Below are 13,580 nucleotides of genomic sequence, written 5' to 3'. Positions count from 1 at the left end.
CAGTAGATTGCAGATGACATAAAGGAAGCATAGCAGTGAAACAGTTAAACACCTGTGTACTAAATATTATTTAAAGTTTTCTTCTGTAATTGACAGGTTCCCTTAGTGTTTGATGTAGGTCAGCAGTGTTCAGCACCTGTTGGTCAGCTGTGGCTTGAACTGCTTCGTTTCTATGCTTTGGAGTTCAATATGGCTGATTTGGTTATTAGCATTCGACTCAAGGAACCAGTGTCTCGTGAATTAAAGGACTGGCCTAAAAAGCGCATTGCTGTGGAAGGTATGTAAATATCTCTCAACAAACTTCAAAGAACTGTAACTTTAATTTTTATAAGGTGCTGACTTGGCTGTTAATGTTGAGTGTTACAACTTAGAAATTTTTAATATTGGACTGGTTAGAATATTTTTTTAAAGCATCTATTTGATATTTTTATTGAGTATTATTTTAAACATTATCAGAAATAATTAAGTGAACTAAAAGATTGTTTTCAGCACAATTTGTAGGTCTTGTGTCTCTACACAATGTTTAAGAGTTACTAGCAATTCAGACTGTGTAAGGATGTAAGTGTATTCTTCTTTTAAGAAATTAACTCTTTCACTGGTGGCTCACTTCTTTTTTTTACTAGACCCATATTCAGTCAAAAGGAATGTGGCAAGAACTTTGAACAGCCAACTAGTGTATGCTTATGTTCTTCACTGTCTGAGAGCAACTTACAAGTATTTTGCCTTGCCTCACAAAAAAAGTGCAAAATGGAGCAAAATACCCTCTTCAAATGCAGATGAAGAGAAATCTCAAATGCTGGACTATGGAAAAGATGCTATAAAGCATGAAGATTCTGACTTGCAAAACTTGGTTGGTAGAACAAACACAGTCATAATAGAAGATAGCCTAACAGAGGATACACCTATTCCCAGGGAACATAAAATTGGTCCTTCAAAACTGTGTGATGGCTCAGAAAGTTTCACAGAAGAAGAATTGGCTGATGATATAAGTCATCTGGGAATTACCCATGAAGACTCAGACTGCATAATTGAGGAAGTTATTTCTGGAGATAATGAGGATTTTAAGCCTAGTTGTGAAGAGACAGAGAGTGAAAATGAAGATGAAGAGGAGGAAGAGGAAGAACATGAACAACAAAAAAGACAATGGCATACTATTTTGGCTGCTGAGCAGAGAATTGATGAAGACAGTGACAGTGGAGAACTCCCTGTTATGTTGAATGAGCATGAAGTAGAGACATGTAGGATTTCAGACTTACAAGGTTTTCAACACACTGCACTTACAGAGAGTGATGAATTTGGCTTGGAGTGCAGTGGTATAACAGATGATAAGATCGACATTGATGAGTATAGTAGCACTGAAGGTACTGATGAGTTGGATGAATCCCCACAAAAATTCCTATGTTCAGCACAGGGTCAGATATCCCAAATGATTAACTCAGATGATGCAGAGGAAGAAGAGGAAGCACAAACTCTTCTAAACCAGAGAGAATGCAGTGCTACCATTAGAGCTGGAGCTGAACTAGATAACACATATACTGGATCTGGAGATGATGATGCAGTGTCAGAGGAAGAAGATGATTTTTCCATCCCCAGTAACTATGAAAAAAAACAATTCAAAGAAAGTGTAGGTGCACATCTGAGGAACAATTTGAGTCAAGAATATCATACTGAGAAGGGAAGCCATTCTGAAGAGACCACAGCAGTAGAGCAGTGCTTAGAATCTGAACTTTTTTATGAATTCAGTAAACAAGCATTTACAAAGGGCAAGGTAAGCAAGCTGTATCAGAGCATAAACATATTGCTTGTGTTCTGTTAGAAGTTATATGAAAGTGTTGCTCCAATTTATTAAAGTACCATAGTTTTTAAAACTAATTTTGCTTCTTGTTCATGCAGTCTCCTACAGTAGTATGTAGCTTGTGCAAACGGGAAGGTCATTTAAAGAATGATTGTCCAGAAGACTTCAAGAAAATTGAGCTTGACCCACTGCCACCACTGCCACCCAAGTTTTCAGTTATTCTAAATCAAGTTTGTGTCCAGTGTTACCGTAAGTTTTTTCCTTTGAATATTGTGCCATAGAAAAAGAATAAAAAAAAACGTAATGCCCACAGACTAGTAGTGTTATAAGGTGACAGTGTATTTCCTACATTGCCTCCAACTCTTAGATACAATTCTACAATTTGGCTTAATGGTAATGGCTCCTAAAGAGCTGCTGAGTAGTTTTTACCTAGAGAACGAGAAAGTGTTTAGATTTTTCTTCCAACTGGTTGGTAGATTATTCATACAGGAAAATACATTTTCTGAGAATCTAATTTTGGGTGGAGTTTTTAACTGATGCTTTTGTATTTGTCTGATTTGAATTATGTTGACTGTTCCTTAACTTATAGTTTTCATAAAAAAAAGACTTCAGTATTCTAGAAAAAATTGTGAAAAAATATAGTTTTGTAACATTTCTCCACTTTTGTTCTTTTCAGAGTGACCCAACTTTCCTCCTTTCTCTCTCGCCATTTCTGACCAGACAAAATGCATTATTTGTCTAATTAATGTTTTTCTTTGAGCAGGTATTTCTCTTCTACTTCATCCTTGCTTTCTTTCCTTCACATGTGAATTTTCTCTTTCTCTTTCCCTTCCCCTGCCCCACTGTAAACCCCTCTCTATTTTCACTTGAATCTTTGCACTTCGTGAAAAGTAGTTGCCTAAATTGTTGTCTTTTTTTGTTCTTCTTTTTTTAAAGGTGATTTTGCTCCAAATATAGTAGAAGATCATGCTCGAGAGTATATAAGACAAAGCTTGGAAATGTTCATTAGACAACATTTCCCAGGTAATTAGGCCATTTTATCTTTGTATTTATATTTTTAAATGTTCATACTTGAGTGTTTTCCAAGAAAACATAATTTCAGTACAACAAACACTTTAGTTTTGAATATTTAACCCATATTGTTGCTTAGCATTGGAATGCTTCATTACATTAATTTTTGTTCTAAGTCTTTTCAGGCTTTTTTAAATTTGAATTTTTTTCATTTATTCATATATAGCACACATTACTAGGAAGGAACAACAGCAAGTTAAGGAAGAAACAATCAAAGCAGAAGTGGAATAGTTTTACATTTGTTATTTTAACTATTAATCAGACTTATTTTTGTGACTGCTCTTACAAATAATAAGGTTATTTTAGTACTTCCTACTGAAACTTACTGGCCTTGGAATATTTTAAAATATAGCCACAAGATCTGGCCTATTCACAGAACCGAGGCATTTGATTTGTTTTTCCTTTGTTTTTTTCTGGAGTTCTTACCTGTAACACCTGGACTTCAGTTCATGGTCCATTAAAATTCAAAATTTTTTTTTTTTGGCTGGAGCCAGGTATATTCCATTCCCTGAGAATCTCTGTACAAAACATTTTTCAGTCAGATGTCAGCTTGAACCTACATATTATTGAATCAATAATAGTAGAGATTCTTTTCTTATAAGCAAAGTTAATCAGAAAGTTTTCATGTACTACAGAAATACAATGTTTTCTCGCCTGTATTAGAATACACGCAGTGGTTTGCAGCTACGTACAATTTGAGATTCTGTGTTAGATATAATTTGATAATTTTTGTTGATATATGGCTGTGATACAACCCATGCCTTACAGGAACCAAGCTGGATTTGTTTGGCTCCTCAAAAAATGGCTTTGGCTTCAAACAAAGTGATCTTGATATCTGTATGACAATAGATGGTCTGGAAACTGCTGAGGTAGGTTCTGATTTTGGTTTGTGGTTAAATAAATGCAGAATTTTCTTATATTGTGTATTTAGCAAACAAATTCATTATTTTATAAAAGGTTTTAATATTAGAAGGAAATACTAAGGTACCACTGAGGCAGATTATTTTGGGGGTGTTTACTGTTGCCCTAAGGATGAGTGTAAGAATGAAGTAGCTAGTTTTCTCCCAAAATTCTGCATTTCTAGCTTTATTTGTGCAGATAAGTAACATTCTTGATTGCCTGAACTACTGGAATGGGAAACAACAGAAGAGCATATCAGTCTCCTTTCATGCTGAATATCAGCTTTTGAAAAGTTTCCATTATTACATTATCAGCTGTTGATTTTACATATGCCATTTTGAAATGATTTCTTGTATTCGCATAATTCTGTATAACATGAAACATTTGATTATACAGCTTTAAACTTAAGGGCTCATAATAAAAGGTTGCCTGAAATACTTGCAGCAGATGCAGCTTTCAGCTTTTTTTCTTAATGTCTTAGGGACTCGATTGCATCAGAATCATTGAAGATTTAGCAAAAGTTCTCAAGAAACAGTCAGGTAATTTTCTGGAAAATTAAAATAAGTTATTATGGTTTTGTTACTTCATTTGCTGTAGTGACAGGGTTCTGGGGCACTGTGGGTGAAAATCATTAAGATACAAATAACATAAAAGAGTTTGTTAGTAAGAGTGAGGTTGAATATTGTGAACATTTGGATTTACTTTTGTTTGTATATATAGGTATTCAAGGTTATTATGTATTGGACCACATCTGATCTGGACAGATAGTATGTTTATAACTTACATGCATAAAAATAATGATTTAAAACTTGAGGCTTCAGTTTAATAATTATGTACTTGTCTGTGAAGTTGATAGTAAAAGATATTCTGATACAAGTCTGCAGTGTGAATCTTGGTTTTTTTCTACAAGAAATCATGAATTTTATAGTGCTTGTTTTGGTGTATCTCCAATGAGTTGAAATGAACTATCATTTATGTCTTAAGCTTATTTCTCTATAAACAAATTAGACACTCTTATTTAGACTGCTATTTATTTTTTGAGGGGGCTAAACATAAATTTATATAAACTATGTTTATCAGATTGATGATATTTGATAAATTTCTGAAATCAGTGTTTAAATGTAACTGAAATACAAATTTGGTGTCAACTAAGATTTTATTTTGTAGCCTTTTGGCTACAGTTGGAAGTTAAGTGATACTGTGTAGGACTGCATTGTAGCCATTCAGTAATAACACATTTCATCCTAGGTTTAAGAAATGTCTTGCCTATAACAACTGCTAAAGTCCCAATTGTCAAATTTTTCCATGTCAGAAGTGGTCTTGAAGTAGACATCAGTTTATATAATACTCTGGTAAGGTTACCTCCTTTTTTATTTTATGTTGTGTAACAAAAAACTGAGAATCTGTTTCTTGAGACTGAAGTGATTGTTTGATTGAGTTTCAAAAAGCAGCTGTTTCCAATTACCTGTTGCAGTTTGATGTTTCAAAGAAACCTTTTTGGTTTTGTTTGTTTGACTATGAGTGAGTCATCTGCACAGTTGTCGTTTCAGAGTTGTCCTTCTTGAGAAAATCAATTAATTTTTCAGTAACAGTAAGAAACAGTGGTTTAAGTATTTTAAGTCTTTCTCAAATGAGAGTCAAAATAAACTAACTTAACATTTTTTAGACTCTTCTTGGCATCATGGCTCTTGGTTAGCCTTGAGAACTGAAAGAGTGATTTTGAATCCAGCTTGCCTCAACGGTAACATATTAGAAAGTAAAAAAAAAAAAAAACAAAACCAAACCACAAACAAAACCAATCCATGTGTTCTTGGCCAAACTTTTTAAAAACAGATTTAGTTTATTTCAATGTCTCTAATTTTCAAAACCCTGTTCCATGAAACAGCAAAAGAAAGGTAAGTCGTAGAGACAATTTGTAGGCTTTCTGATCGTTTTTTATGAGCTCAGAGGGAGTCTTGAGGAGGACAACCACTAAGTGTGAAAGTGTTCTCCTTGAAGTTATGCTTTCATATGTGTCCGTTGGTAGCTCTCACACATCTGGACTGAAATCTCTGGGTTCAAGTAGTTACCTTCTACCAAGTATTTTGAAACTGTAGTAGGAGATTAATGCTTCTTGTTTTGAAGTCTTATTCTGTGAATGCTACTTTGTACCACTTCCATACAGATCAAGGAAGTTGGTAGGCTTTTAAGAGAACGGGTGATAACCTCATTGTTGAGTGCTTCCTTTCTCAATATATATTCCTACACAGGGCTTCACATATGTATTAGTTGATGATGCACCTTAGAGTTTTTCTTTTCCATGTTTTCAGCTTATTTTCTTCATAACTTCAGAGCTTCTTTATTTTCTACATGACTTCCTTATTTTTGTAGGCCTTGCATAATACCAGACTTCTGTCATCATACGCAGCTATTGATCCTAGAGTAAAATACCTGTGTTACACAATGAAAGTCTTTACAAAGGTAAGTATGTTTCAGGCATTCTAGAAGCAGTAGTTCCTTCAGCAGGGATGATCACCATGAAAGATACAAATCCCAATTCTTTTTCTAGATATGTGACATTGGAGATGCATCTCGAGGTAGCCTGTCATCTTACGCATATACTCTTATGGTGCTTTATTTCCTTCAACAGAGAAATCCACCAGTCATCCCTGTTCTTCAAGAGGTACAGTATATTGTAAAGAAATTAGTAACTGGACATAGTATTGATCAGAAGAATGTCAGTGCTGAATGTGAAAGGCTCTTCTAATGAATTTTAATACTACTCTTTCAGATCTACAAAGAACCAAAAAAGCCTGAAATTTTGGTTGATGGCTGGAATGTATATTTCTTTGATAAGCTAGAGGAGTTGGTGAGTAAATCAGGCTAATTGGAAATGTTGTCTGTATCTTGGCAAATGAATAGAAATTCCTTTTAAAGACAGTCTTCCCTAGGATAGAGTTTGAATATTGTGGTTTAACCCAAGCTGGCAATTAAGCACCACACAGCCGCTCTCCCATTCCCCCAGACCCCTCCCTGGTGGGAAAGCTAATTAAAAGAGAAAAAAAGTAAAATTTGTGGGTTGGAATAAAAGCACATTATTAATTGAAACAAAATAAAATAATAGTCCTCATACTCTTAATTGTTACAATGATGTTAATAATAACAGTAGTAGTAGTAGTAATAGTGGTAGTAATTAAAAGAGAGGGAGTGGACTACTCAGTACTTACTGAATGTAACAATATTTTTGTCATTTTAGTCTGTTGTTTGGCCAGACTATGGGAAAAACACTGAATCTGCTGGGCAACTGTGGCTGGGACTTCTCCGATTCTACACAGAAGAATTTGATTTCAAAGAGCATGTCATCTGCATCAGGAGAAAAAATCTGCTTACAACTTTCAAGAAGCAGTGGACCTCCAAATATATTGTAATTGAAGGTAAAACCATATAAAATACAGGAATATACAGAACTTCTTTAACGTGAAAATTCTGCTTTTTTGACAAGGCTTATTTATTTTTCTATTACTAGATTATAAATTTTTTAATGCCCATGTTTTGAAAGCATCTCAAAATTGCCACTGAGTTTCAGTAGTGCTAAGCATTACTCTCAAGGGGTTTTTGGCTACTGAAAAGAAGTTGCAAACAAGCTTCACACTTTTCATTATTAAGTAAATGGTGGAAAAATAGATTCAACAAAATCTTTTGGCAAAGAAATTAGGTGTAATTCAATTGAGATGTTCTCAAAAATACTAGGTTTAGCTGAGCCCATATTTACTTAAATGATTCAACTCTGTATGATTACTGTTTATTATCGCTGCTTATTATCACTATGCTCTCTGACAGAGAAAATGCAGTTAGATATTTCAGAAATAATCTGTAACCTGTTTTGTGGCCCATTTCATTTTCATGCAAAGAATTTCTACTCCTTTGTCTGCACATTGAGGAATGCCTATCATGTTATTTTCTACAGATCCCTTTGATTTGAACCACAATCTTGGAGCTGGATTGTCAAGAAAAAGTAAGTCTTCTGTTAACAATTTCAAAGTGAAGATCTTGTCTTCAATATTATTTTTCATTCCAGTTTGATATTTAAATGATTATTTTGGTTTGGGTTTTTTTTCTTCCACAGTGACAAATTTTATAATGAAGGCTTTTATCAATGGCAGAAGGGTATTTGGTACCCCTATAAAAATATTTCCTAAAGAATACCCGTCAAAAATGGTGAGTTACTTCTACGAGGAGTATGTGTGAGCTCTTTGGCATATAACTTAGCGTTTGCAGGACTACGGCTACATCACTGTAAACTTTTTCTCTTAAATTTCCACACTACTCTAAATATCATGGGAGTTACCGCTGAGTACTGTTTTGATGTTACTTGCATGTAAAATATTTTGGTATGCAGAATACTAGTCAAGTCAGAGTTTCATTGTACAGATTTATGTATTTTAATCCAAATGAAAACCACCTTAGCATTTCTTAAAACTGTGGTTTTATAACAGTGTGCAGACCTGGTGGTGAGTAGGCTGCCTGTCAAAGAGATCAGTGGCCAGCTAATTCATTAGATCTTTCAGGGTTCAGCTACAGACCCCAAGAGTATTCCTTTCTGTAACTCTTACTGCTGTTTTAACACTTTTGTATCTGTCTTGGTTTCCTGGTGTTTGGATTTTCATTTTAAATATATGATTTCTTCCACAGGATTACTTTTTTGATCCTGAGGTTCTAACAGAAGGAGAATTGGCACCAAATGATAGATGCTGCAGAACTTGTGGTAAAATTGGCCATTTCATGAAAGATTGTCCCATGAGAAGCAAGTGAGTATAGTATTGGCATCTGTGTGTAACTTTTTTCCTTAGGTTTGTTTAGGAAAGATTAGGATAGTAATGCTAAAAAAACGTGTACCTGCTGCAGATTATTTCATAACCTGAATTAAGATGTATCAGTACCTTTTTTGGCAGTAGTGGATAATGTTGTTGCAGAACTGTTAAAGTATCAATACTGACTCTCCATTTTGTTATATAGGAAAGGAGCAGTCACAGAGAATCTAAATATTCCATAGAGCTGAGTAACTGTGTGCTGTGAAAAGTATTCTGTATTTTTATTTATTTAATATTTTTATTTATTTAATAGCTTCTACTACCTGAATTTTGCTGCTCCTAGCAAGGCATGATTTTGTCAAATTCACAGAGTCATGCAATTCCTATCAAAAGCAAGGCAAGAATGTCACAGCATTACTTTTCATAAGCACACATGTATAAGAACAATGTCCTGCTTTGCATCCAGGAGAATACTTCCTGTCCCTGAGTAGCCAAGTCCAATATTCAACTTCTCTCTTCTGGCAACAGATGAATGGCTACGTGGCCTTTGCAGTTCTTCCTCTTATGAAATGCCTAAACCTAAAACTCATCCTTTAATTTTTATTTTAGTTTATTTTATTTATTTATTTTAGTTTATTTTAGTTACTAGAAAGCTCTTTAAAGATTTCATGTCTAAAAAACAGTGAAATCTTAAAAACCTTTATGCTCACTTTTAAGGTGGATGGAAAAATCTAACCATTGTTTAGAATCTATGTATGTTTAAAGCTGTCATTAGAAATCATTTGCACTTTCCTGTAACTAAGTTTAAAAAAAAAGCTACTAACATCATGTTGGTTGAAGCAGCTGTTCCACCACACATTAAAGACTTGTGAATTACATTGTTGATGATGTTAATTTTGCAGTTTACTCAGCTTTAGCAATTGCAAGCATAGCAGCTGATGATAGTTTGAAATTAAAGAATGCTGAAGGTGGTGTGAAAGTCTTCTCAACATCCAGACTGCTGTCTTGGATCTGTGGATTTTTAATCTTGCATTCTGAAGTGAAACGCCAGTTCATTGCACATACTCAGCTACATTCTATACAACATTAGAGGAAAAGTAAATGGGATTGTGCATCTAAGAACAGAAATACCCTGTGAGGTAAAACCACTGATACATTTGAATCCTCAGTTCAGCCATTTATTGCAAAAGGGAGTGCTGTCTATGAAAGGAAAACTAGTTGTTTTCTGTAGTCTCTTCTGATGCATTCCCTCAGCATCTGGAGTTGCTGTATAAGAGATGTTAGAGTACATACCTGCCCTGCTCTGCTAATGCTCATTTGTGGATTGGACTTGTTTGTGATTTTGTCCTTTTAGTTTTGGTTGTTTTTTTTTTTTCTGAGCCTGATTCTCTTGGTGTCCTTAGCAGTCTTCTATGGCAACCAGTTCTCTAAGTGCTCTGACTGATCTGTAAAACAGTGCTTTCCTGTATCTGTTTAAAGCTAATCTTAATAATCCAAGAACTTGCTGAGTGTGCATTTAAATCCATTTGCCTGTGTCCCTAACAAAGATGTTAAATAATATTGGTCACAATACAGACCCCTGAAGAACACCAATCATCACTAGTGTTGACACAGACATCAAGAGATTGACCACAATGCTTGAAGTGAAACTATCCAGCCAATAACATATCCACTGAGTCGTCCACCTATCAAATCCATCTTTCCATTTTATAGACAAGGATTTTGTGTAAGACAGTGTCAAATGCTTTGCAGAAGTCCAGGTACATGTTATCAGTCACTTTCTTTACCCACCATTTCTGTAACCCTTATTTATATAAAGCTACCAGATTTGTGAGGCATAATTTGCTCTTAGCAAAGGCATGTTGACTGTCACCAATTGTGTCTCTGTTTTCCATGTACCCTAGCATAGTTTACTGGAGGATCTGCTCCATGATCCTACCAGGCAGAGATGAGAACGACCAACCTATAGCTCCCCAGGCCTTCCTTTTATGCCTTTTTTTAAGAAAAAAGATGCTCACCTTGAAGCTCGTGCCATTCTTTTGCCTTTCATTCAGTTTTGTGAAGTATTTTCCAAGTTTCTGGCCATTAGCAATACATCCAACTTGCCAAAGGAGCCTGGTATCACCCTGAGATTTGGAGATTTCACTCCTGTCTCCTTTTCTAGTCATGTATGACCTTGTTAGATGAAACAAGTCTGATAGTAGTAGTGTTTCCTCACTACTGGACCTTCAGGTCACATAGAATGTTAGAAGCTTCTCTCAACTGAAGAGACATTTAGAGTAAGTATGCAGTTTCAGAAGGAAAGAACTGAGTTCTGGTTGAGTCATACAAATAGAAAAACCCCAGAACTGTAGCCCTATATTTTTGTATTATTTTCTTTAGCATTTTGCTTGGTGTTTCTTCTCTTCCATTGCATGCAACTTGAGCAGACAGATTTTTCACTTGTTTTTATATTTTTTGAGTTACCATTATTAGTATTTAGGACTGTATTATCATCTAATTGTAAATTTAAATTATTAAATATATGTAACATCATGAGTGATGAAGAGCAGCACTGTTTGGTGGAAGAGTCAAAGTATGGCAATTCACTTTATTGGTCCCACTGAAGAATTATTTTGTCTAAGGACAGCATGTGCGTTTTCTGTTTGGTTTTTTTATTGAGTCTGTGTGTGAATGTAAGGAGTTTGAACTCTGCAGCACTTTCTGCTCCTGCAGACTAAGACGGTGTCGTGATTATGAAGGTACACAAAGGTATGGAGAAATCAAGGAGAAAAAAAGCAAAGAGGACAAAGAAATGCAGAATAAACCAACAGAAAAGGAGAACTTAATCAAGGAGGGAAAGTTGCACCTATGTACACCTCAGAAGAGAAAACTAGCAAGGGTAATAGTGGAAACTGGGAGAGAGAAGACTCCCAGGCAATCAGCAGAGAAATGGAAGCGCCCGGAAGACAGAGACATAAGAGAAAAACGTTGTTTTATCTGTGGAAGAGAGGGTCATATTAAAAAGGAATGCCCACAATATAAAGGAGTTGCAGGTATGAAACTGATAAAGCTGAGTAGTTTAAATAGTGCTAAAGGGGTCTTTTTGTATTTTTAACATGGGTGACTAACCGATAAGGTTTTTGCATCATGTAAATGTGGGGGGTTTTTTAATGTAGTCACATTTAGCTATTTTTCCTTCATCCTCACCTTCCTTTCAGAAATGTGCTGTATCCTGGGAAATTTGGCATGGTCTCTCTTAGCAGATAAGATAGTTGTAATAAAAATGGTACGAGTATCAAATATGTTGAAATTGCTTTCATTGTTATCACAATATATGAGTATGCCAACATTTCAAATTACTGGAAGCTTCTCTTCCAGTTCATCATAATTGCAACAGAAGCTAGTGTTATAGCTCTTCACATTACCTAAACCAGAATGATTCTATACAACCCTGAAGTCAATATGAAAAGTGTACAGATTTGCTCAGATTGAGTTTTGTGAATAAAATGAAATAATGTTTTTGATTCAGCAGTTGAAGGGATACAGAAGTTCATCTTATAGAGCCTGACTGACAGAACTGGATGAAACACTGCTAAGCAAAAGTATATAATCATCTAAGTCATCTTTCAAATATGATTGATCACTCATCATTTGTGTTGTGAAGGAATACCTTTCTAAGATAAAACTGAGACTTAAGACAGTAGGTGGTATTTGTGATTAGCTTCTAAAGAAGCAGAGTATCACTGTTTCCCTGTAGGTAAACCTGGGTGCACTTAAGTTCAGGCTGGAAAAAAATTGTTTTCTAAATTAGTCATAACTTGACCTCTTAAAGGAACAGATTGGAGTCTTTTATATAAACATATTTTTCAAACCAGCTTTTTTCTACTTCCAGAAATATCTTGTCTGCCTTAGATCAGGAAACTCTTCATAGTCAGATGCATTTAGTGGAAGAGAACATAGGATTGTGTTAAAATACTGGAAGGGTGAGGAAAATGGTGCAAGTATATTCAAAATTGTCAATATATTTAGAAGTATTCTTACTTTGATAGACTACTAGAAGTACTGGAGGGACAGAAGAGCTGATTAAAAATTGAAACCATGTTTCATTCAGCTTCTGACCTTTTGAAGGTTTATGTCAAGTCTAAATTTAACTTTTGAGTTTGTTCATCTTTGACCTTGTCTCACTAAACTTCTCTTCCAGCCATTCTGTTTGCTGTGATACTGAGTCTCTTAAGGTAGAGGGGAATATGCCTGACTGTTTCACAGTCAATCATATTTAGCATTCATCACAGGAGAAATATTATTAGGCTGTACAGTATATATGTCTAAAATAGTACATTCTGCAATAGGTGTTTTTATCTATGATTTGTATTTTGGGAATCAATATGTTTCAATTTGAAAGAATTGCTGTAGGTTGGGCTTTGTCTTTTATTGCTTGCTTAGTGCCTCAAGAGTTCTTCCTAGCTGAATAAAGTACTACAAACAAATAGATTCACTCTTTGCATTGCTGCATTTTGTGAGACTATGGACACTTCGCTTACCACCTTACCTTCATTCATTCTAAGTTCCCCGTCTTCTGCTGATTCAGGAGGAGGATACGAAGATTAATTTATTGTAGGTTCCTAGCTTAAATGTATGTCTCCACATCATGTGAGTTTTCCATGTTATAAAGTTGAAGAAAATAACAATGTCCCACGGTCTACATTTTCTGATTCTAGATAGAAAATATTTTGGTGGTTTTCTGTTTTATGATAAGTGTAATGGAAACTAGTTTCCAATTAGCAACTCCTTCTTATGATTTTTTCAGATGGCTCAAAGTCAGAAGTGTTGTGCGGGTCCCCTTCTTTCCCCACTGCTGTCAAACATGCTGGTAGATTAAATCAGGTAAACAACACCAAGTGCCACTTTGGTTTCATCTTTTACTTTTTATATGTTTTAAAGCCTATATAAAGTAATTAAGAGAAGCTTTACCTAAGCTTTCAAGGAGAAACTTCTATGTTGTGAAATCAAATACTTCAGTTTTGTTGGTTTATTGATACATG

At 35.0% G+C, this 13,580-nt stretch overlaps 1 protein-coding gene across 4 annotated transcripts in view; it reads left to right on the top strand.

The window, feature by feature from the left end:
• TUT7 (terminal uridylyl transferase 7) overlaps positions 1-13,580 on the top strand; it is a 33,013-nt gene that overhangs the window by 16,653 nt on the left and 2,780 nt on the right. For 2 of the 4 annotated variants that reach the window (XM_064735743.1, XM_064735740.1), the window contains exons 12-27: positions 97-277; positions 624-1,768; positions 1,894-2,044; positions 2,732-2,818; positions 3,635-3,735; positions 4,248-4,305; positions 5,015-5,118; positions 6,137-6,226; positions 6,315-6,428; positions 6,537-6,614; positions 7,002-7,179; positions 7,713-7,760; positions 7,872-7,963; positions 8,438-8,553; positions 11,272-11,591; positions 13,346-13,422. In XM_064735743.1, the coding sequence (XP_064591813.1) occupies positions 97-277; positions 624-1,768; positions 1,894-2,044; positions 2,732-2,818; positions 3,635-3,735; positions 4,248-4,305; positions 5,015-5,118; positions 6,137-6,226; positions 6,315-6,428; positions 6,537-6,614; positions 7,002-7,179; positions 7,713-7,760; positions 7,872-7,963; positions 8,438-8,553; positions 11,272-11,591; positions 13,346-13,422 (2,940 nt within the window). Of the gene's footprint in view, positions 1-96; positions 278-623; positions 1,769-1,893; positions 2,045-2,731; positions 2,819-3,634; positions 3,736-4,247; positions 4,306-5,014; positions 5,119-6,136; positions 6,227-6,314; positions 6,429-6,536; positions 6,615-7,001; positions 7,180-7,712; positions 7,761-7,871; positions 7,964-8,437; positions 8,554-11,253; positions 11,592-13,345; positions 13,423-13,580 lie in introns of all 4 variants that reach the window. The other 2 variants (XM_064735741.1, XM_064735739.1) reach the window with 1 other exon arrangement.

Source organism: Zonotrichia leucophrys, chromosome Z (assembly GCF_028769735.1).
Source record: "Zonotrichia leucophrys gambelii isolate GWCS_2022_RI chromosome Z, RI_Zleu_2.0, whole genome shotgun sequence".
In the NCBI taxonomy this organism is placed as follows: Eukaryota; Metazoa; Chordata; class Aves; order Passeriformes; family Passerellidae; genus Zonotrichia; species Zonotrichia leucophrys.
This window is presented reverse-complemented; position numbering and strand designations above follow the sequence as displayed.